This window comes from Staurois parvus, unplaced genomic scaffold (genome assembly GCF_062004578.1).
Source record: "Staurois parvus isolate SC_StPar_1 unplaced genomic scaffold, SC_StPar_1.0 ptg000732l, whole genome shotgun sequence".
Lineage (NCBI taxonomy): Eukaryota > Metazoa > Chordata > Amphibia > Anura > Ranidae > Staurois > Staurois parvus.
This window is the reverse complement of record NW_028318528.1, coordinates 351,074-375,522: the sequence shown is the minus strand read 5'-3', so window position 1 is coordinate 375,522 and position 24,449 is coordinate 351,074. Positions and strand designations below refer to the sequence as shown.

Sequence of the window (24,449 nt, the reverse complement as noted above, 5' to 3'; positions counted from 1 at the left end):
TTGTGTATGAACATCCTCAGTAGTGGTAATCACAACATGGGTATTTCAAACAGCTGAAGCATCAGAGTTGTGATTTCACAGAGCACTTCCGCTTAAGTTACTAATCTAAAAGCTCTGTGATTGGCCCTTCTTTAAATGTAGCTGTGAGGTGGGAGCTTCCAACGTTACCTTCAGAAAACTCTAATAATTTCATGCCACTGTACTGGACACCAGGGATGGGTCCTGAATGGTAGACGCATCACTGTTTGGGTTGTGGTCCCTTTAGGGAGTGCGATAAGAGAAGTTTTGAAGACAGGCAGTCCCAGAGTTACAAACATCCCACTTACATACAACTCCTACTAAGCCCCGGACCCTGAATTCACTATCTCTGGTCTCCAACAGTACACAGAACATGGAAATCCAATTATTTTAGTAAACATAAACTGCTAATTTTCTCATCAGCAGTTAGGGCAGTCTTGTGACTTCTATCAGTGTCCAGCAAAGTACATGTTAAAGCTTGTAGGAGGAAGTTTCATTTAATTCTAGGAGTATACATGACCTCTGTCTGGACAGCACCGATTGGCCCTGGGCTGATCGCATGCACTCTTCCAAGGAAAATAAAACCCCTCTAGCAATACACACCAAACTACGCATGTGCACAGTGACTCCACACGATATGTCTTATTTGGAGATAAGAGGGGGACACTGGAAGAAGGGGAGAAGCAGAAGTCAGGATCAAACAACATTTTTACACAAGGCAGAGGATTAACCCCTTAGGTTCCACAGTGAGTATAACAAGCACGCTTTACTGCATATACAGACTGATTGTACTGTTGTGGGTTTAATAACACTTTAAGAATGGAGGCAACATGACATCACGTTGGTCCCGGAAACGGCTGGGCAGCCATCTTGTTGCTCACTATATGCTGCTACCTACTGTCCAGCAGACCTGTCAGCAATCCCACACCACTGCATGGCCAGTTAACCATTCCCTATGCTATCCAAAACTTAAAAATAATTTTTTGTCCAGAGTTCCAACTTGCATATAAATTCATTTTAGGAAGAAATCTACAGAATCTATCTTGTTTGTAACCCGGGAACTGCCTGTACTCAGGATTAACCCCACCTTCATTGAGAGCTCTAAAAGGGCTTGAAGTAACCAGCAGGTGTAGATGGTGTTGTGTAGACTAGGACACAATTAGAGGGCCGGGAACGTTTTATTTGCTGAGGTGATCTTCTGTGACCTCAGGAGTAGGCAGGAGCTTTAAACCCTGTTGTAGGACAAGCTTAAGCTGGAGGTGAGCAAAAACCTTGTTTAGTATCAGAGTTTATGGACTGTTTTGTTTGTTTTATGCTGAAGATAATCTGCTTTGTTTGCCTATTGGAGAAATAAAGACTGTTTTTACAATACATGGCTGGCAAGTAATCCAGACCCTGAAATATTTCAGTTGGTGCTCAGATACAGGCAATCTAGCAAGAAAAGCAGTTTTACTAAACCTACAACAGTAAATTTAGTCTGTATATGCAGTAAAACATGCATGTTATGCTCACTGTAGAACATAAGGGGTTGGTCCTTTGTATTGTGTAAAAAGGCTGTTTGATCCTGTCTTCTCTGATTCCCCCCCCCCCCCCCTTTCTTCTGCTGTCCCCAGTCCATCTGCTGATAATATAGAGCCCTAGGAGGCACTCTGCACATGCTCAGTTTAGTTTAGCTTTTTTTTTTCTATTTGGGAAGGGGGCATGTGATCAGCACAGAGCCATTCAGCAAAGAACAGACAGCGGATCAGAGGTTATGCAGCCTCATAGGACAATCCGAGCAGAATGAAAACTCCTCCTACAAGCTTTAACCTGTGCTCAGCTGGACACTGATAGAAGTCACAAGACTGCTATATACTGTTGATGAGAAAAGGTATTTAGCAGTTTATATTTGATAAAATAATTGCATATCCATGTTCTGTGTACTGTGGGAGGTCAGATATAGTGAATGCAGGGTCCTGGGTTTAGTAACACTTTAAAGCCACGGAACTGAAATTGTAAAATCCCTGGTTCAGATAGGGGGCCTATGCAGAAGCCAGCTGCTGCCATGAGGAAGTTTAGGCACACCAGAAACAAACGTCTGCAGAAGCCAACTGCTACCATAATGCCAGGAACAGACCTTGTCTCTGTTAAAACTGGTTCAGCAGTTCCAAGCAATACAGTTGGAGAATCAAGGAGTCTATGCAGATGCAGCGAATTGTCTGAAGATGTTGGTGGCCTTTAGTAGCAACCAGGGCCAACCTCATTGCTCCTTTTCTGTCAGGTGAACTGCAAAAGGCTTATGATTTCGCTGCCAGCCACACAAAATTATGCCTGGCTAAGGCGGGTAGTTTTAGCTTTTCTTTTGGTGACTGTTGCTGTCCAGATCCTCATGATGCATTGCAGAAAGTATCACTCTAGTCATTCACTTCGGTTCCAGATACATGAGCTGCTACAACTGACCACTAAATGGTTGCAGTCAGAGAAGTTAACATGACTTCAGATCACGGGAATGGTCGCCATGGACCACTGCTTATGGGCGCTGCCAGGGGAGCTTCAGCTTTGGGTCATCAACAGGGAGCCCTAGATGATGGACTGACTGGTGGAGCATTGGAGTGTGGAGAGTAAAGCCATATACAAACTTGGGATTCATTACAGAGTCTGAGAGCAACTACCCCAGCGTTCCGGAGCTCAGACTGCTCTGACACGGAAACACAGGAACTTTCTGTGCTGGTGGTGTCACACCCAGGGTCATATCTAGGCTTGGTTCCCCCTACTAAAGGAACCCATGGCCTGTGGAGCCATTTGGAGGATGCCCTTTTACGAACCATTGGCGCTTTATAAATACTGTATAATATAATAATAATACAGGGGGTCTGTACTACCCACCAGGATCTCACTTAGGGGTGGTTTTTAATGTGTTATTTGGATGAACTAACTTCATGCCAGGGCGCTTCTGGATTTAGATAGTATGGTGACCCTTGTGAATACTAGGGTGATGGGGAGAGTTGGCCTTGTAAAAAGACTATTATATTGTGTGTACATAGAAACACTAAGGATTACTCACTAATGCCTGTGACAGTAACCACCGCATGTGGCATGATTACACAGGAGGTTGTGGTGTTACCCACAACATTATAGTAGGATGGGACTGCCCTCTCTTTGTTGAACTGTGGGACTATGTGAGCAGAGGACTGTCTGAACAATGTGATATTTTTGTTCCCTTTGAATGAGGGGGGGGCAGTGTGAGTTGGCAGACTCTAGTATATGATGGTGGTGAAAGTGTTGATGTTGCACCTGTGGTAGATGGTCTATAGGCCAAGGATTCCCCTGCAGGGGGTAATATCCTCCTATGCAGGTCATGGTTGGGGATGATGTAGAGAAACTTCCCCACCATAGGGTCTGTCTGAGGAAGAAGGGGAAGGCACCTCTAGTCCAGTGCATCCTGACATGGAGGTGTCAAGGGGTGCATATGGTGACGCCCAAATGTGGGACCTCATGTTAAAAAATGCCAGAGAACAAGTCACAGCGGTTAATGTAGTATCACAAGTACCTTTGGCTGAAAGAAGGTTCACACACTGTAGTCAATAGTGATTTGCTATAACTAGTCACCAAAGTCTGTGGTAAAGTTACTGCTCCCCCAGCCTTTTAAACACATGGTACTCGACTTGGCTCACAGTGATGTATTGGAAGGTTGCCTGGGGGTCAAGAAAACAGCCACGGATAACAAACCAGTTGTACTGGCCGGTAGTCACTGCTGAATTAAAAACATTTTGCTTCCTGTCGCACTTGGCAGCTAACCGCACCAGTGTCGCATTTTCGGAACTTCCCTTGGTGCCTTTGCCTTTTATCGAGATACCGTTTGAGCATATTGCAATGGATCTGAGGGTTTCCCAAGTGAAATTGACCCAGGGTCACCTGTATATTCTTGTACTACTTGATTATGCAACAAGCTAGCCAGAGGCAGTACCTCAGAGGAAGACCTTCAATGGATTGATTGGGAACTATTATGTTTTTAAGAATTGCCATGCTGAAGTTGATGGCAGACTTGTGAAAGTTGTTGATCAAACAACTGCGTTCTTCTGTATATCACTCACAAATAGACTAGTCAAGAGGTTTAAAAAGAAAAATCTGTGCTCACGAGAGTTGTAAAAAAATATTGTGACTGCTTACTCCCAGCACTGTTTGTCATCAGAGAGGTATCTAAAGCCTCCACTGGGTTTTCCCCATGCGAGTTGGTGTATGGGTGAAAACCTTGTGGGTTGCTTGACATCTTAAAGAAATCTGGGAAAATAGTCTTCACATAAAATGGTGGTTTAGTATATTGCCCAAATGAGAGATGATCGCTAAGGTGATGCCTCTGGTAAAGGAGCATTTACAGAAGATACAGGAAGCACAGAGAAGGGTGTAAACTTGGTCACCCAAATTTAGTTCCTGGTTGGGGACCAGGTGGCTGTGCTTATACCCACAGTGGGAAGTAATTTTCTAGCCAAATGACATTGGTCATTTGAGGTGGTAAAAAAGGTTGGTGAGGTAAACTATAAGGTACACCAACCTGGGAAGTGGAAGCCTTATCAATTCTGTTAAAACCCTGGAAAGATTGAGAGCAGGTAGCGGCCCTGGCTGAAATCAGTTAAGAGCCCACTGTAGATGTGGAACCTCCTCAGCAGAGGGATAGGGAGATCTGAGGATTCCAAGGTCTTACAAGTGATCATGAATGATGTTACAGAGCCTAATGTAAAACTCTCAGTAAAACCTCATTCCCAGTGCACACAGGAAAGCTCAAACAGAAGATGTTCAGAAAAATGCTCCAACTCTATAATCATTGAGGAGTTGCAGAGTGGAATAGTCAAGCCCGATTTTGTTTGTACTGAACTCCAACTGGGCTAAGCAGTTTTGCAATGACTTCAAAGAACTCTGTGAAGTATCGAAGTTCGATGCATAGCTGATGCTCTGAGTAGACGAGCTGATAGAATTGTTGGGACCAGCTTGGCATTTTACCACCATGAGTTTCACCAAAGGGTACTGGCACATACCTTTTAACTATGGAAGCAAGAGAAAAGGCATTTTCCACACCAGTGGTCATTTCCAATATAAAAGAATGCAATTTGGGTTTCCTTCTGCTCTGGCTAATTTTGGTGAATGGGTAAATTGCTACATCCTCATCAGAAATGCACCTCAGTATATCTTGATGACATTATTATCTTCAGATGAGACTGTAAGTGTCTTGTTTGTAAGTTCAGGCTGTGTAGGACTTTTTAAAGAAAGAGGTTTACCGCCAGACCTAAGAAATGTGCCATTGGGAGGGAAGAAACAACTACCGATCAGTGACTGCTGCCCCTCTCTGCCAATCCCTTCATTGGCTTCCACTAACCCAACGTATAAAATTCTAAATACTAACAACAACATACAAAGCCATCCACAACACTGCCCCAGCTACATCACCAACCTCATCCGCAGGTATCATCTGCTCCGCTCCTCTCCTCTCAAGACATCTTGCTCTCTAGCTCCCTCGTCACCTCCTCCCATGCTCGCCTTCAGGACTTCTCCAGAGCCAGATGGTACTTCTCCCATCCACTGTAACTCCTTACGCTCATATGTCCGGTTAGCTCCCACCCTGTCTGCCTTTAGGCGATCTTTGAAAACTCACTTATTCAGGAAAGCCTACCCCTCCCCCGCCTACAAACAGTACTTGAGTTGCCTCCATCAGGTGAAAAATAGTTTCTAGGACAAATCTCTCACATTCTACTCCTCTCCCCCCGCCCCTATTTTCCCTTCCACTACAACCGACAATTATCAGCTTCCAAAGTGACAGCAGGAAATTGCTTTGTATTACACAGCAGGAATGACTGTCCAATTGCAGTCTCTTCTGTGTGAAATGTCATATTTCTGAGAATTTTTCAAAATTGGAGCAGACAGAATCGGGAGCATATATGCATCACAACCAGTCGGCTTCTATTTTTCATTTTCAAAGTTTATCCAATTAAGCAGAAGATAAAAGCTGACTGGTTGTCATACACATTGCCCCAGATTCTCTCCCAGTTTTAAGAATTCCCCGCCCCCATTTTAACAATATATTGTATTTTACTATTATGTAGGCGTGACTTGCACAAGACAACAGGTAAACAACCGCTGCGGGTACAAAATAAAATGTATTCCTTTTTCAACCCATTGTTAACCCATAGTATTATCCATAATCCCCCCCCCCCCATCAAGTAATAGTAAAAACTCTTCCCCTTGTTTCTTTTTCTGCTGTCACTGAGACAGTGAGTGAGGTGCTCCCCATTGGGATCATGGACTATATTAAAACTTGAAAAAGCATTTAATTTATCCAAAACGAAAAAAAAAGTTGGATCGAACCCTAGCAGCAGTCTTAAAAAATGTACCTCCAACCTTCTGGGGCTTACTGTGTAGAAAGTTGGATCCCCCTGCACACAGTAGCTTTGTAAGCACTTACACAGAGGCCTTCACGGAGATAAAAAATAGTTATTTGCTGGGACTTTTAAAGTTGGCTGCTATTACTCTTTCTGAATAGATTTTCAGCTTTATGGATGAACTCGTCTGTTTTTATTACAACCCAATGCAGTAGTCCCAACCTTTTTTCACTTTGGCAGGCCATTACTATATATATTGTATCCCTCCACCACCACCCAACTCAATTTGGGAAGGAAAAGAAGTGACCCCAACATCCACAGCTTGGCTCAAGTCAGCCAATCGGGGGATAAGAGGAGGAAACCCCCAGTACATCCAGGATCCTCTCCATCATGGGGTCACAGAAGGTAAACTTGACCCTCATTCCATCTGGTCAGTCTTTCCGGAGAAAGCCAGGAGATGACCTCACTACAAATCCAGAGCCCAAGCCCAAGGAAGGAGGGGGGCACACCTATATTCTCGTTGGACTGATTTGCTAGCCTCAGCATCCCTCTGTTGTTAGCTGACTGGTGAGAGGCACAGGCAGGACCAGTGCGAGGATTGTGCCCCTGAGCTTTAGGCTCTTTTTCTGCCTGCAACATGACAAATGAAAGGAGCTTGAGCACTAGTGAGGTAGGCTGTCACTAGGGTTGGGCATCACCTAAGAATTCAGGTACCCCTAAAGTACTGGAGTGTACCCCAGATAGGGAACTACTGGCCTAATGGAGTCTTGACTAGCTTGCTCTACATTAAAACGTTTGCTATTGACATAGTTTAAAAGGAACCAATGCACAAGACTTGTGGTCTTTTCAATAAGAATGATCAGTTGGACCCTCAGAATATACACTCACCGGCCACTTTATTGGGTACACCTGTTTAATCGCTTGGTGACGCAAATTGCTAATCAGCCGATCACATGGCAGCAACTCAATGCATTTAGGCACCTAGATGTGGTGAAGAAGACTTGCTGAAGTTCAAACCGAGCATCAGAATGGGGAAGAAAGGGGATTTAAGTGACTTTGAACGTGACATGGTTGTTGGTGTCAGACGAGCTGATCTGAGTATTTCAAAAACTGCTGATCTGGGATTTTCACAAACCGCAGAACGAGTCATTGGTTAAGGACACGGTGGCCCTGTAACACAGTAACTACCCATAACAACCAGTAATTGCCGGCATTTTTTGTTTTTGCTGGCTTTTTTTTTTCATTTTCATTTTAGATGGCAGCAGGGAATCCCCGCTGTTAGCTGATAGAACTGAGCCTGAAGGTGTTGGTTTCAAGTTTCGGAGCATTTGCATGAGTACTGATACTTGTGCAGATGCTTGGTATCAGCACCGATACTGGTATCAGTGCAACCCTAATGTTCGGGGAGATAAATATTTTCTGCCGTTTAGATTGATTCTGTTCACTTGCATTTAATACTTTCCATAACATGCCACAAGGCAGTAATCTGTATTTTACAGTAGATACTGAGGAGCTCTGTGGAGAATACATTGTATGTGCTATGTTCATAAACTCTCTTCTCTTGCAGGACGTGTCTATTATTTCAACCACATGACTAATGCCAGCCAATGGGAGCGACCTACTGCAGGTGGGAAGAATGGGCAAGGTGAACCAACCAAAGTGCGATGTTCTCACTTGTTGGTAAAGCATAACCAGTCCAGGCGTCCTTCATCGTGGCGGCAAGAGAGAATCACACGCACCAAAGAGGAGGCCTTAGAACTTATTAATGGTAGGTAAGCACTTAAGGATCATTAGAGCTCTTATCATGGAAATCATCCACCTTCATAGAGAAAAGAGAGAACCTCTGGGGGCCCTACTAAATTAGACTCTAAATTATATTCCGATATTACACCCCCACTATTGTATTTTGTATAGAGGCCTTGCAGTGCATTGTTACAACTCCTTACACTATTTTGTATCGGGTTTTTTTTTTTTTTTTGTAACTTATTGTAATATCGCAAAATTGTATTCAATTCTGTGCGCCAGTGTATAGCATGCATTTACAATAGGGTGAGCTGTGTTATATTAAAATGTATGAAAGTGTAGACATGCTGCATTTTTTACCACCACACATTTTTTTTTTCTGCAACTCAATAACATTTGTATCGTGTTTTTTTTTTTTTTTTTTTTTTTTTTTTTTTTTTTGGATTTTTGGTTGATATTCTGTCTCATCATTTAAAATACAACTATGATAAAATTATAGACCCTTAATTTCTTTGAGTGGGCAAGCTTATAAAATCTTCAGGAGATCAAATAATTATTTTCCCCACTGTATCTGGTGGTGCACTAAAGCTAGTCATGCACTGCAGGCTGTATGGGAAATAAATTACCATATTCTTCCATCCACACCTATTGAATTTGACAGCCAGCCCTGCTCACTTTCAAGATATTAGAACATTGGTTGCATCTGATTGGATGCAGCTGCTTCTAGCCAACAATTTTCTGCCTGGCTCCTTTGTTAATTTTTACTCGGGGTAAGTCGATCTGGAGGCGGCTGACAGGGCCACCCACTGAGCAAGGAACCAACTGAAATTACCACAGTGCTTGATCAGCGCAAATGTTGGTCCCTAGGGTCATCTATACATTGAGGGGCTTGTGAGTTCTATTCAGAACTGCTTTATGTGAAGGTTTGTTTACTCTAGTACAGTGGGCTCCAAACTGCGGCCCGGGGGCATAATGTGGCCCTTTGCATGCCTTTATCCGGCCCTTGGGGTACTGTTCCTCACACAGATATGAGCCACTTCCTCAAACTGACACCAACAATTTTTTCACTAATAGGAACAATGGGGCACTATTCCTCTCACTGACACCAACAATGGAACACTGTTCCTCCCACCGACGGGGCACTAGCCCTCCCTCTGATGCCAACCATGGGGCACTATTCCTTTCACTGACATCAATGATGGGGTACGAATATTTCCCCTAATACCAAAGATGGGACATTGTTAACTCCCACTGATGCCAGGACATTTTTACTTCCTTTGTCAAAGTTCTGGCCCCCCTAAAGTCTGAAGCACAGTAAACCGGCCCTTATTTTGGAAAGTTTGGAGACCCCCGCTCTACTGGCTAGATACATATGAAGCAGTGAGTATGGGTTTCATGTGCTGTAATTGCTATGCTAGGACTGCTCAGCTCACTAAATTATTGAAAATGACATCTGGATTCTGGTTGTTGTATGCCTGAGAAATTTGACTCTTATACTGAGGCAACAAGTGCGTTATTCTCGGTCTTCCAAATCTAGCACAGGTTATCTTGAACAATACGGAGATCCAGAATAAACTACACACTTGCAGGAATTCTGTCAATTATTTTCTACAGATTCATGTCTTGCTCTATTACAAAAAAAAAACATACTTGCCTTATGTCTTTTCTTGGGCTTCTTTTTGAATGGGTGGGTCCGCCTTCATTTTAACCCCCTGCTTCAGTCTCAGTGATGACATGAGAAGATCTGCAGCATCGAAGTGCATAAACCTTAGGTCTTGTTCACACTAGCTGGGGTGTATCATGCTTCAGATAATGCACCCCCACTACTGTATGTTGTATAGAGGCCTTGCGGTGCATTGTTACAACTCCTTACACTATTTTGTGTGTATTTGTGTGGGTTTTTTTTTTAACTCATTGTAATGGCGCAAAATTGTATTCAAATATGCGCCACAGTGTATAGCATGCATTTACAATAGAGTGAGCTGTGCTATATTAAAATATATAAAAGTGCAGACATGCTTCATTTCTTAGCACACCACCATGTCCTTGCATTGATGAACGCAGCTCCATAGACATGCTTCATTTCTTAGGACATACAGAAAAAAACGTGTGGTGGTGTGCTAACATTGAACATGCATTGATAAACGCAGCTCCACAGACATGCTGTGAATGAGCCCTTAAGGTCAAGCAGTTGTTTGTACCAGTCTATGGGTATGCTAAACCTGCTTTGAAGGAGGTCCGCTGCGGGTCAAATGCCCCTGTCAATTAATTGTGAATGGGTTCAAAAGCATCTCAAACTGATGTCAAAGAGTGCCCTTTCACACATGTGCTCAGTAAAATGTGTATTTTACCATAACACGCAGTAGTGTAGTGCAGTTCCCAGTGCGGCCTGCGATTTCTGGAAAGGTGCAAGGACCATTTTGTGAGGCATGGCAGCTCAAATGACTATGCTGCCAGGTCGCGGCCCGTAAAACGGCACTGGTGTGGACCAAACCTTGGTCCGTTGGTGCATTGCAGTGCCATTTATCTTCAATGCCAACACAATACCTCATATGTTGGGGTGCACTCTACTGCAAAGAATGCAGCGAGCACTACATTTTGATGTATTGCAGCTCATTTGTTTTGGATGGGGTGCCTTATGCAATGTGTCTGAACACATGAAAAAGTTTTCTTAAAGTATAGTGTGAATGGGCCCTAAATAATGCTTCTGTTTTTTTGTGTTGTTACCATCAGCCCATCATATTAATGGAGGGCCCTACCTGGTAAAACCTTGCTACATAAAGTGAATGGAATTATGCTTCTCAGTAATTTCATGTTGTTGAGCTATGTTTGCTTTGTGCTTTTTATAGGTTATATACAGAAAATCAAATCTGGTGATGAGGATTTTGAAGCTCTAGCCTCTCAGTTCAGTGATTGCAGTTCTGCCAAAGCTGGAGGGGATTTGGGAGCATTTGCTAGAGGTAAGTCTTTGTTTCTTTTTTACCTGTTACCTTTAAACTTCTTGTCCCATCATTTTTTTTTTTTATTTTTTTTTTGTGTGTGTGTTGCCTTGTTCTAGGTTGACAGCTTACAGTCCTTTGTCAACTCTCCGGGAACAAGGCAACTTTATCTCCCAAGAGGTCCCTTTCCTACACACAGCATGTGGGCAGACTCTTTGGAGTCCACCACTTTATCAGTTATTTTTTTGTACTTAAGAGTTTAATAGATAACACATTAAGAAGTGGGCATTTTTTTTTTTACCCCACACATAGTTTAACCGCTTTCCACCTGGCCACTGTACATGAACGGCCAAGTGGGACAAGTGTCACTGAGAGGATGCACCTGAACATCTTCTCAGACTCTGGGCTCGCGCACGGTCCTGTGATAGCTCTCTGATTGGCCTTTCCCGATCACGTGATGGCGGTTTCCAGTCACAGCTATCACACAATGTAAACAGGCACATGCCTCTGTACTGACTCTGTCTCTCTCTCACTGTCCAAGTGCACAGCAACATCTGTACCAGTGTCCCATCAACATTTGTCAGTGTAACAGTGCACAGATACATCTGTCAGTGTAACAGTGCCCAATCAACATCTGTAATGTCCCATTCCACCAGGGACATCTGTCGGTGTCCCTGGTGGACCATCAACATCTGTCGCTGTCCCTAATGGGCTCTCCAAAAATGTGATAGGTAGTCAGGTAATTGGATTTTTTAGTATGTCTATGCCTTTTGCTTCTTGAAAGCCCAAAGGTGTTTCTTAGATTTTGGGCCCCTCTATGTAGCTAGGCTGTGCAAAAAATCTCACACATGTGGTATCCCCTTACTTGGGAGGAGTAGCAGAATGTGTTTTGTTTGTGTAATTGCAAGTATACCTATGCTGCGTGTGAGAAATAAGTTGTTAAAATGAAAATTGTGTGGAGGAAAAATACTAATGTTATTTAATTTTTTCACTTTCCAAAGGATTGTGGGAAAAACAATACAACTTGTAAAGTTAATAAGAAAAACTCACTATGCCTCTTACTAAATAACTTGAACTATCTACTTTCCAAAGGGGTTATTTGGTGGTATTTGTACTGTCCCGGCAAAATTTAAAACAAAAAAACTGTTTTTTTTTTTCCTTTCAAAATTTTAAGTCTTTCTTTTATTTAGCAAAAATGTAAAAATCCAACAGTGATTAAATGCAACCAAAAGAAAGCTTGTATTTGTGTGAAAACATTATACAAATTTCATATGAGTACAGTATTGCATGACTTTTTTTTTGTGTGTGTGTGTGAATGAGTAATTGTCATTCAAAGTGTGAGAGAGAGAGAAAAATTGGCCTGGGCAGCAAGGGGGTGAGAGTGTCCAGTATTGTGGTGGTTATTGGGTTATAGGATAACACCTAAAAAAAAAAAAAAAAAAAAGTGCTGTGTTTTTGTGGATGGATAATTGCCAGTACTACTCACAAGACACGATAGCTGTCTGTGGTGGATGTGAAATTAATTTTAAATAGCATGGTTCCTATAGCTACTTGCATCACTAAAATCAGAGATATGAGATGCATAGAAAGCTGTTCTTCATACCCAGTTCTTGCTCAGTTAGATTTCCAGCCATTGTCTGTTGTCATTGGCAAGCATATGGTTGGGAATTCCCCCATAAGCCCAGACCTGCACTTGGCTCTGCCTCTTGGCAATCCACTGAGAGCCTGAGCCAGCTGCTTCCGACCCCTCCACAGCCCAGCTCTCCAGTGAGCACTGGGGCAGGGCGGGGGGGGGGGGCAACTGTGGTGGTTTATGTAATTTATTCTAAATACGTAGGGCGGTGTCCTCTCCCTTAAACAAAATATCGCAGTGCCTCCAGCCGTTAAAATACGGCAAATATTTTAAGAAACCAATAATTTGGACACCTTAAAAATTTGTTCACCACTTAATAATTTACCTTGAGTTCTTTCACCAATATGATTTCGTACCATATACACAAAATTTTCCTTTTTGATAAATTTATGTACAAAATTTATATATGTATATTAATACAAACGCAAAATGAATATATATCCTTACACACAATCAAAGATATAATATACTAATATCTATATGGGATCACACAATATATGATTTTCAAATAAAGGAAAACAAAATTTCGGGAGGTTAAGAGCAACCTATAGTGCTTCAGATATTATTTCTCATTTCTCGTGGCCATAGGGAAACAAGAAAATCTCTCTGATAATTAGCACCACACAACACTACAAATTAGTTAATATGCACTATATAACCTCAATACCAATATTCAAACAGTTATAGTTATAATAATTCAAAGGACCTTAATACATTCCTAACCACACAATAAAATGTATAAATCTTAGAAAGTTTGAAATGTCAAAGAAAATTACAATATACTAGCACAGTCTCACCACTCCCAGAATCTTGGTTTTGAGGCCTCCCCAGTGGGATGCAGTTGGGAAAATAAGTATTTCTGGGCAGTCAGGTGCCAGAATTTAACTGAGCATCAGCGTCTCTGGTGGAAATCTTTTCCTTCAAAATGGCAGCTGGAAGTTCTCAGCAAAATGGCCGCAGGTAGCAAGTGAGGTATAGTGCAGTATATATTAGCAACAGGGTAGATAAGAGATACTTTAGAAGTTATAGCAGTCTTAGAAGCTGTTGCAGAAGTTTTAGCAGATCAGAAGATTGGAAGGTGATGGATTGTAGATTTTAGAAGAGTTGTAGATTCATTTTCACTTTGAGGTGTCTGGCCTTTTAAACCATACAAGTCCTTTGTTCCGAGGGACTGCCCAACAGACTTGTTGATTGGACGGTTGAACAGTTTGCGTACCTAGAGGTGTTCCTAACCTGCCCACTGGGGACAGTCAGGTATTACAAATGAATTGGTGGTCTTAATGATGACTCTTTGATATCAGTAGTATGTCCTTATGGATCAAATACAGTCATGGCCGAAATTGTTGGCACCCTTGATATTTTTCCTGAAAATCAAGTATTTCACACAAAAAAGGTATTGCATTAACACATGTTTTGCTATACACATGTTTATTCCCTTTGTATGTATTGGAACAAATATAAAACAGAGGCAGAAAAGCAAATATGACATAATGTCACACAAAACCCCAAAAATGGGCTGGACAAAAGTATTGGCACCCTTAACTTAATATTTGGTTGCACACCCTTTGGAAAACATAACTGAAATCAGTCGCTTCCTATAACCATCAATAAGCTTCTGACACCTCTCACCCGGAATTTTGGACCACTCTTCCTTTGCAAACAGCTCCAGGTCTCTCTTATTGGAAGGACACCTTTTCCCAACAGCAATTTTAAGATCTCTCCACAGGTGTTCAATGGGATTTAGATCTGGGCTCATTGCTGGCCACTTCAGAACTCTCCAGCGCTTCTTTGCCATCCATTTCTGAGTGCTTTTTGACGTATGTTTGGGGTCATTGTCCTGCTGGAAGACCCAGGATCTTGGACGCAAACCCAGCTTTCTGACACTGGGCCCTACAGTGCGACCCAAAATCCTTTGGTAATCCTCAGATTTCATGATGCCTTGCACACAGTCAAGGCACCCAGTGCCAGAGGCAGCAAAACAACCCCAAAACATCATTGAACCTCCACCATATTTTACCGTAGGTACTGTGTTTTGTTCTTTGTAGGCCTCATTCTGTTTTCGGTAAACAGTAGAATGATGTGCTTTACCGAAAAGCTCTATCTTGGTCTCATCTGTCCACAAGACGTTTTCCCAGAAGGCTTTTGGCTTACTCAAGTACATTTTGGCAAACTGTAGTCTTGCTTTTTTATGTCTCTGTGTCAGCAGTGGGGTCCTCCTGGGTCTCCTGCCATAGCGTTTCATTTCATTTAAATGTCGACGGATAGTTCGCGCTGACACTGATGCTCCCTGAGCCTGCAGGACAGCTTGAATGTCTTTGGAACATGTTTGGGGCTGCTTATCCACCATCCGGACTATTCTGCGTTGCAATCTTTCATCAATTTTCCTCATCCGTCCACGACCAGGGAGATTAGCTACAGTGCCATGGGTTGCAAACTTCTTGATAATGTTGCGCACTGTGGACAAAGGCAAATCTAGTTCTCTGGAGATGGACTTGTAACCTTGAGATTGTTGATATTTTGCCACAATTTTGGTTCTCAGGTCCTCAGACAGTTCTCGTCTCCTCTTTCTGTTGTCCATGCTTAGTGTGGCACAGACAGACACACAATGCAAAGGTTAAGTGAACGTCTCTCCTTTTTATCTGCTTTCAGGTGTGATTTCTATATTGCCCACACCTGTTACTTGCCCCAGGTGAGTTTACAGGAGCATCACATGCTTGTAACATTCTTATTTATCCGCAGTTGTGAAAGGGTGCCAATACTTTTGTCCAGCCCATTTTTGGAGGTTTGTGTGACATTATGTCGAATTTGCTTTCTTTCCTCCCTTTTTTTGTTTTGTCCCAATACACACAAAGGGAATAAACATGTGTATAGCAAAACATGTGTTAATGCAATACGTTTCGTGAGAAATACATGATTTCCTGGAGAAATATCAAGGGTGCCAACAATTTCGGCCATGACTGTATATGTCCTATTCAAGTATAGAGGATTTCACTACTAACTCTTGGATAAGGACCATAGAAAGATGTGAATATATTTGATTTCTCATTTTTCTGATATATGAACTGTATTGGGATGGTTGATTTCCTTTGGAAATATAGAAATTACCCAATTCACAAACCATCTTATATTTTATCACTTCAAACTTCCAACTTTGTTAAATACATTTTTCCTTGATGGACAAGTGTTGGTAATACACTTTTGATAACATTTCAGCTCATGTATCCCAAACTCTTTATTTTAAATGACCCAGGTTTCACCCTATACTGCATATACAGTTCAAGGAGATGTGACATAGGAAATTTCATCCATTGTTGGGTAATTAGGGTAAACAGACTGAACTGGAGTTAAACCTCAGTATTCAATAGTCTATTGTGACAGCTCAAGATGTTTGTTTGGTAATCACACACTTCCCAAGGTTTTGTGAGAGATAAGACAATGAGGATTTCCTCTCACCATTGTCACTTTGGGTCCAGGTATATGCTCACCTGCAGACATCCAGATAGTGGTGTTTGAATCTCATTGTCTCTTAGACCAGTTTCTTCCACTCATTGTGTGTGTGGTAACTTCTTGGAATCTCACTTGAAATTCAACCTAGAATGTTAACCCCTCACAGTCAGCTTAGAATCCCCTATTTGGGATATCATTTTTCTTAATAGTCCAAAAGTCATCACAGAACAGAGCAGACAGCAGTCATTGACAGTCCCAACTCTCTGCTCAGAGCGGCAGGGAGAACTGAGCGATTAGAGGTTTCTGATTGCTCGGTTCTCAGCCTTAGAGTTAGCGGAGGAAAGCTGCTACATCGGATCGATGCTGCATCCCCCTTGGTAAGTATAATTAAACAAAAAAAACCCCAAACTTCTCTTTTAAAGCTATCACAGTGCCACAACTTCACTTCCAACTTGTGTGACTTTGAGACATATGCTGAAAGGATTGTTCTGTTTTGTTATGCTGTTTTCTTGCCTCTACTAGACTCCTTCCTTAAATGCCTATATCTATATTTGTGTCCTACAGGGGCCATGCAGAAACCATTTGAAGACGCTTCCTTTGCTATGCGACCAGGAGAAATGAGTGGTCCAGTGTTCACGGATTCTGGCATCCATATTATACTCCGCACAGAGTGAATCCTCTATCACCGGGGGGATCCTTGCCCTTTTTGGAGATAAAGAACAATGTGTGGGGAAGGAGCATTAGGGCAGCTGGGAAGGGATAGATTAGGCTTTAAAATACCTGGGGTTTCTTGTTCAGCGTTGCAGGTATGAGATAGTCTATATACTGATGTAATGTGTAGCAGGTTACATCAGCTGTATATTAATGTTGAACATTTACAGCAAGGCATCCGCTGGAAGGGATGGGGTTATTCCGTAATATAAGGGGTACATATACATTCCCCATATGTGAAAGCTGACTAAGGGCTTGTACTTGCAAATGTTCCTCATTGTGACCTCCCCCCATTTGAGGGCTTCTGCACTTAGTAAGCCTTGATGCAATGTGGAAAGCATCCACCATAAGACTTTGCTCTGAGCATGCTTTCCAGTAGGTATTGCTTATCAGCAGGATTCTTCCAGATGTTCCTGATTAACATGGATTAATGGTCTTTATTTTTTTTATTTGTGACTCTGGGGGAGTTTATCATGTTGATCAGGTACTTACCCAGTGTATGTGATATCTGCAGCTTATTATTGGTCTAAATTTTGCAATGTTCCTGCATGCATGTGAGACATTTGGCATTGAAAAAAAAAGTTTCAATTTATAACAAGCACTCAAGTTGGACATGTCAGGAACTTGTTATAAACTAGTTCAACTTTAGCAGGGACCACAAGAGATGCCCAGTATCCCCAGTAAAAGTCATAGCTTTCAGATGGGGCCATGAGCAGTGAGGAACCTTATTGAGTATAGGCCCTAAAATGTAGGAATATGTTGTTACCATTTATCCTGTTGTTAATACCTCTTCCAATAGAAATGGCTTAGCTGCTTATCCTGAATGCCAGTTGTGGCTTTTGCTTCTACCATAATGTATTAAGCATCTGTTCCCGATTCTGCTGGATTTGGGCTATTAGTGGCTAGTTGCGAGGTTCTGGCATTGAGCTGCATCCTTTAACTGTGCATGTTAATGGGTTCCGTATTAGAGCAGTCATTCCATCGGCCTGTGAGCACTCCTAGGAATGATCCTATTTAGTCATCACTGTACAGTTTTGAATTTCCCCACTGAGCTTTTTTTGCAGATTAAGATTCCATTAAGGAGTAGCTGGCACCTCTTCTAATATTTATGAGATACTGGATTGGAATGAATCAATCAGTTGCTTTCACACTCGTTACTTCAGCCTGCAAAATAAGACTTTCCATTTTACGCATTGATGACAGATGGGCCTCTGTCTTTTATAGGCTTCGTTTTAAAATAAAATGTGCGGATTGTCAGCATGTGTTCTGCCATAGTGTGGGCTAAAGTGATCTGTATAAAAACATTGGCAGTTGGCTTAAGTCGTAGTTGGATGGTGGTTGGATTTTATCAGCCCTAATTAACGAACTTGTGCTAAATATTAATCGTATTACTCATAGCCACCAGTAACCTTCTGTGTGGGGAAAAATCTGCACTAGAAATATCAAGAACACAATGTGAATATGATTGCTGTGGGCAGCAGCTCTGTTTATGCATACTGTGGTGTTCATAAACCAGGCTCAGTATGTAAGCTTTGGACACCGTTTTATAAAGTGTTTCCACTTCTATCTAGAAATGGCTATTGCTTTAGATCTTCAATTTAGTGACATGGAGAGGTCCCACTGCATACAACTGCACTCCGCTTCACTCGTAACAGCAGGATGCTCTTCTTCCTGTTGCATCCATTGCTATGAAAGGCAAAGGCCGTCCATCTCAAACAGAAACCATTGGGGCAGTGTGTGTTGGTGATTGATTTGGGCTGCCTGACTATTGCTTGTAGATCTGTCTGTTTTGTAGAGATTCACATAATTCAGGAACAACTAAGTTACATGATTGGTCAAATCTATCACTGTATGTTTAGGTGAATCTAAAAATTTGCAGATTTACCTGATTTGCTAAATGGTTTGTGCAGGTTGTCATAGGTTTCCTTTCCATGAAATCTAAAGAACTTTTGGACAAAATGAAGTAAACAAATGTACATTGTATGTTGTCTACTGGCTTCTGCATGCCTAGTTTGGTTGTCTATATAATACCTCGACTTCCTTGAATCGTGCTGTCCACTGCTGTGCGATTGTTGACCTTGCACCTCCTCCTCATCCCATACCGTGCAAGTTGCTAATAGGCCATAGATGATGTTTTTTTTCCTTTCCTGCAACCTGAAAATCGCTTGATTTCTCTATCAACACAGTCAGTGTTGATGGGGGGAATCTCTTCTTCAGAGCTATTGTAATCTCTGGACGAGAAGCCCTCCCTGCCGGGAGAACACAGTGATTATTGCTAGCAGCTATATCCACTGGCAATTGCATGCTAAAAATCAGTGGATCAATTTGGATACAATCAGCCTGCGCTTAGATGAGATCTGAAGCATCCATGGCTAGCTTTAGGCTGCATGTTCTAGTGATGGGCTGAAGGACATAAAGGAGGAGCTATGGTATTGACTGTGATATCTGCTGTGCGCTCCTTGGAATTCTGAGGGCCCAGGTTTTTGTATAGGAAAATTGATGAAACACAGGCACCTGGAATCGACCATTATACGATGGAAGTGTGTATGTTTTGTCATGGCTGGAGGTTTGCTTTAAAGCGAAGCTCCATCCGAAAGGGGAAGTTCCGCTTTAAGTACTGCTGCCCCGCTCCCCATTAAGGATTGGCACCTTTGGTAGGCGGGAAGGGGGGGGTTGACAGGTACCCGCTCCCACTTCCAGTCTGATCGCCTAGGCAATCAGAAACGGAAGGTGTCCTCCCTCCCTGTAGTCTTTTGGGACACGTGACAGGTGCCAGAAGACTAAAGGATCATGATCATTCATGAAGTGCATCACTACTCGTGCATGCTCAGTGGGTACCGTCTGTGAAGCCGCAAGCTGTCACATCCGGGTGTCCACACTGAAGATGCCAACCTCTTGGAATACAGGATGGCCAGTGAAATAGGCTGTGGGGGACACACCACGGGACCGAGATGTGGTGATGATATTATAAGTGGGATTTTTAGGTAAAAAGTGTTCCAAATTTTCATATACCCTTGCTTGGTTACGACTGACCTCACATCCTGTAACTATCTTTCATAATTGTATGTTTAAGGGTCCTTTTTAGACAAGTGCCATCCAGTCCATTAGGGTAATCGTTCACGTAACTGGGCAGAAAGTATGTCACTATTACATCTAGACATTCGTGTCTATTCAGTGTTTTGTTGTGTGAGCTTAAAAGGCCCATGCTAGGTCTATGGGCAGGCAGACTTGCATCTGTTTACATCAGGTTACCTCTGATCCATCATGTTTAGGTCCTGAAAAACTAAGAATGAACTCGGAGGTAAGTGGATGTAAACTGCCATATATTCATTTATATCTGCCTGCTCAAAGAACTACATGGCGTAACCAACTGACATTGGAACCTAACCGGAAAGCCAAGGACCGTAAACCCAGCATAGATCTACTCAGATACAACTACTACTTTATTTACTCAAAGTGACTAAAGGAGAAAGTAAGGCAGGCATTGTTCCTTTATTTGAGGAATGCACTCTGGTCATCTGCTGAGAGACGGTTCTCCTTGTTCCCTAGTGAAATGGAGAGGAAGAAATGGGTGATGTCTTTAATGTGGACAGACAGTAATATCATTTTTCTTTAATTTAGGGAAGGGATTAGAACCTGTGTCAAATGGTTTTTAGTCATCTGCCATTCTGTTTCGGTGACACCCACTACACTCATATTTTGTCTGGTGTCCTAGCTCAGAAAGTGAGTTGATCTCTGATGGCTGCTAATGACTATTCTGATCCCCCCCCCCCCAATAAATCATAAAAAACAAAACAGTGTTCTGGAGTTGGGCGTTAATGGTAAAGGAATACTTAAGGGGTATACGAAGGTGGATCAGGTCCAGCTTGTGTGGAAGGTAAGGCCTTGTGGCATAGTTTTGCTGATCTGCTGTTCTAAAGGTCAACAGCCAACGCTTCCAGTGCTGCTGCAGTAAATGTTTGCCCATCAAAGTCTTTGGGAGTCAACTGATGTGTTTGTTGTGGGAGACTAAGCCCCAGTTCACATATATGCGGCCGTACGGGCCGCATTTTGCATGGGCATGAGAGCCCATTCATTTGAATCGACTCCCGTTCCCCGTGACATGCAGTGAAGTCCCTGCTCTTCTTCCGAAAACGCAGCCCGCACGGGAACTAAGCCCGCATTAGAACTAATGGCACCCGCCCACAGGTCTGCATTTCTCTGTGCGGGTGGTGCGGCTGCATGGATTTTTGTGCAGATCCACAGCGGCACCACCCGCACAGATGTGAACCTAGCCTAACTGAGTGTAGAGCACTCTGAACTCACTTTTAAAAATAGAAAAAAAAAATGCCTTTTTGCTGTTCAAAATATTTTTGGGGCTGATTAGTGTACTGAACTGGATTTGCACTAGGATCTGGTGCAGCTATAATCCCTGCTAGTGCTATGGGTGGTGCACATGTAAAGAACATAGCATAGTGTAGTCTTTTATACACTAAACAAAAGTTTCTTTCCAGAAATAAACTCGCTCAGAGCTAATGACACAATTATAAATATACCAAGTTTCACCATCATTGCCTGATTCTGCTTTGCATTGACCTCTGTTTCCTGTTTGGTTGTTGGACAGTGAATTGGTGGTGTGATGATTTAGATTCATGGCCCGTTTTACAGAAAGGCGACACGAGAAGTAGGAAAGTGGCAGTGTCAGAATATTGGCTCTGCAGTGTAGCAGGGGTGTGTTATTCATAAATGGCTAAACAGATTTACAAATCCTCTGCCTGGTAAAACCGTCCATAACTGGAGTGTTAAACTGTCTTCTGGAATTCAATTTTAAGTAATTTATAAAGTTCTTCTGCAAAGATTCCCATCAGTTTCCTTTCTCTGATTGTGCCTCTTCCATTAAAGTAAATGCATGAGCACCCAAATATCTTTACGGAAGAGAATTTCCATACAGTAGAAGGGCCAAAGTCAGCAGGGTCAGCAAGACTGATGGAGGAAAACTGTGTTGGAACTTTTGGACTGTAAAGTTAAAGAAGCATCACCAGAAACATTCTGTTCCTCCAGTCCCAAGGGGATAAAGTGCATATAGCACTTTGTCCTGTTTTGATAGGTGTTGTAGATGCTGGGCTAGCATGGTCGACTGTGCTTCCTTCTCCTCACTGTTTGACCAGTCTTTTCAGAAGGAGACAAATACTTAGTTACTTGTGCTTAACCCTTTGAGGACCAAGGGACGTATTTGTCCCATGTTTTTAATTGCGTGTATCATCTGATTAAGAACTTAAAACTCTTTTTTTTTTTTTTTTTTTTGGTTTGAGTCAAAATATTAGTTCTTAACAAACAACAAATGGATCTAGCTTTTTGCCAATGATTTCATGAAATGGCTTAGTTACAGCAACTGAAGCGTACGAACTTTAAAAACAAAAAAATTATTCTTTTGGCGTTCCAAAATCTTACGGTCCTCAAAGGGTTAACAGGACTCCTCCCCAGTTACAGGACCTTTCCTGAGACCAGCCCAGTAAATCAAGCAGGGAGAGAGGGCCATGCTAGCACAATTCTCTGTTGAACATAACATGACTCTAAAACGCATACACTGTACTAATTTCTGGTGTGCTTACAGCCAAGGGGAAGGTAGCCATTGACATTCACAATAGGAATACCCACAAATCTGGCTTCATGTAGGGGAGGAGTTTGAAAGCAGTTCCAGCAGACGTAAAGTTATTTATTTTTTTTCTGGACAACTGTTTAGCATTTCTTTTGACAAATCAGAAGTATAGTTAAGGTTTTATTCCTAATGAGACATCTTTAAGGTGCTCTTCAGCAAAAACGTTTTTTTACATTTTGCATAGCGTAGGGAAGGTTTCAAACCCGTTAAGTGTTTATTGCTGGCTGCATCCCTGTGTCAGAGATTTCTCAACAGACGTGTACAGAAAAAAATACTCTTTCCTCTTCTGCTAATGTAAGTTTGCTTTAACTAGCTAGTAGTCACATTCAGCTGGATTTGTTCTGTAATTTTGAAGACTCTTCATAGCATTTTTTGTTGGAAAAGAAGTGATTTAGATAAGCTGTGAAACATCTTCAACATTACAGAACAAGTCCAGTTGGATATGACCAACTATGACAGACAGACATATGTGCTGTAATTAATTCTTTTTTTTTTTTCTAATGCCATAGCAGTTAAATGAGTATGAATCTCCCTTACAGGGTTATAGACAACAATATTAACCAATCTCTTCCCTAATATATTTAAATTTTTGACTGGAGCTCTGCTTGAAAGGATATATGGTGACCATTATTGCTGACATTCTGAAAATGCTAGTTACTAACTTCAACTGAGGGGGAACCTATGATATAAGTGCAACTGCCCCAAAGGTTAATTAATTAAAAAGAGCTGTGTGCTGCTGCCAGTAGCAACCAATCCAACTTATTTTGAATCTGACCCGAGTAAAGTGAAAATGGTTGTAATGAGTCACTGCACATTTCCTTTGTCATTTTAATTTCTTTAATTAGGAAGTTCTTGCCTGCCATACAAAACTAAGTTGTCAGGTTTTTTTTTTTAAAATAGCTCTCTTTTATAATGTAATTGAGAGTGCTAAAACTTTGCTAGAGTTTAATATTCACTAAATCTCTCATAAATGGAACTCTGAGCCAAGAATGATTATTTTTAGGCCTTTTACCTGCTGCTTGCATGTCTCTGCCTCCATCTCTTTGATGGGCTCTTCCATTGGCTGTGCGTTTATGGCTACACAGTAGATGTACATGCCAGGGTTAATGCAAACATTTGTAAAGTTCTTCCACATATATCCTATACAACATATTTATTAAATCCACTTGGCGATTTGGTTCTTGTTCATCTGTGGTTTAAAACATTTTTTTATTTTATCTTTTTGTTTTTTTTTAACTGGTTTTGTTGCGATGACCTGAATCAAAATAAAAGCGTGGTGTGTGTACAAGTAACCAGTGTATGTTTTTTTCTCCACCACTTTCCAGCCACTGAAAGAGAATTATCACTGAAACATGTCTTACCTGTCAGGATAAAACAAAAAACTTGGGAAGTATTTAGGATTGTCCATTTTTAGGTAATGCCTTTTTTCTTCTCATAAGAGCTTTAAAGCGGTAGTAAACTCAAATGATATAAATAAGCAAACCCCCTGCAAGGCAGTATTATGTGCTAATATGACAGGGCTTCCATCTTCCCGTGGTCTTCCTTCTGGGGTTGCACACAGGAGTCATGGGCCACAGCACAGTGCTCTAAAGCATTGGCACAGTTATGCCCTTCCTTCATAGTCTGCCAAAAACAGCAAATATTTCCTAAATGGTGCACGTTTAGGAGATGTTCATTCTACCTACAGGTAAGTTTTATTAAAAGCTTACCTGTTGGTAAAAATCACAAAGTGGACTTTACTATAGCTTTAGCATTCAAGGAACAGTCAAATCATACTGATGGTAACAAAGCCCAAAAATTAAAAATAAAACCATAGCATATTTCAGGATGTGCAGAATGTACAAAGGAAACATTAAATCAAAAATGTAACAGATCAATACGTAAACAGCAAATATGCCAAACAGAAGCCAGTGTTGACAGTAGGATACCACCACCAAGCTGGGAAGGGTCAGCTGTCCCAACAGATCCCA

At 41.8% G+C, this 24,449-nt stretch overlaps 1 protein-coding gene across 1 annotated transcript in view; it reads left to right on the top strand.

Moving 5' to 3' along the window:
• The window catches only part of PIN1 (peptidylprolyl cis/trans isomerase, NIMA-interacting 1), a 31,919-nt gene extending 8,148 nt beyond the window's left edge, over window positions 1–23,771 (top strand). Inside the window, exons 2-4 of the mRNA XM_089653975.1 lie at window positions 7,936–8,136; window positions 10,961–11,071; window positions 16,695–23,771. Of these exons, the coding sequence (XP_089510101.1) occupies window positions 7,936–8,136; window positions 10,961–11,071; window positions 16,695–16,804 (422 nt within the window). The 3' untranslated portion in view covers window positions 16,805–23,771. The remainder of the gene's footprint in view (window positions 1–7,935; window positions 8,137–10,960; window positions 11,072–16,694) is intronic.
• Window positions 23,772–24,449: the final 678 nt, after the last annotated feature.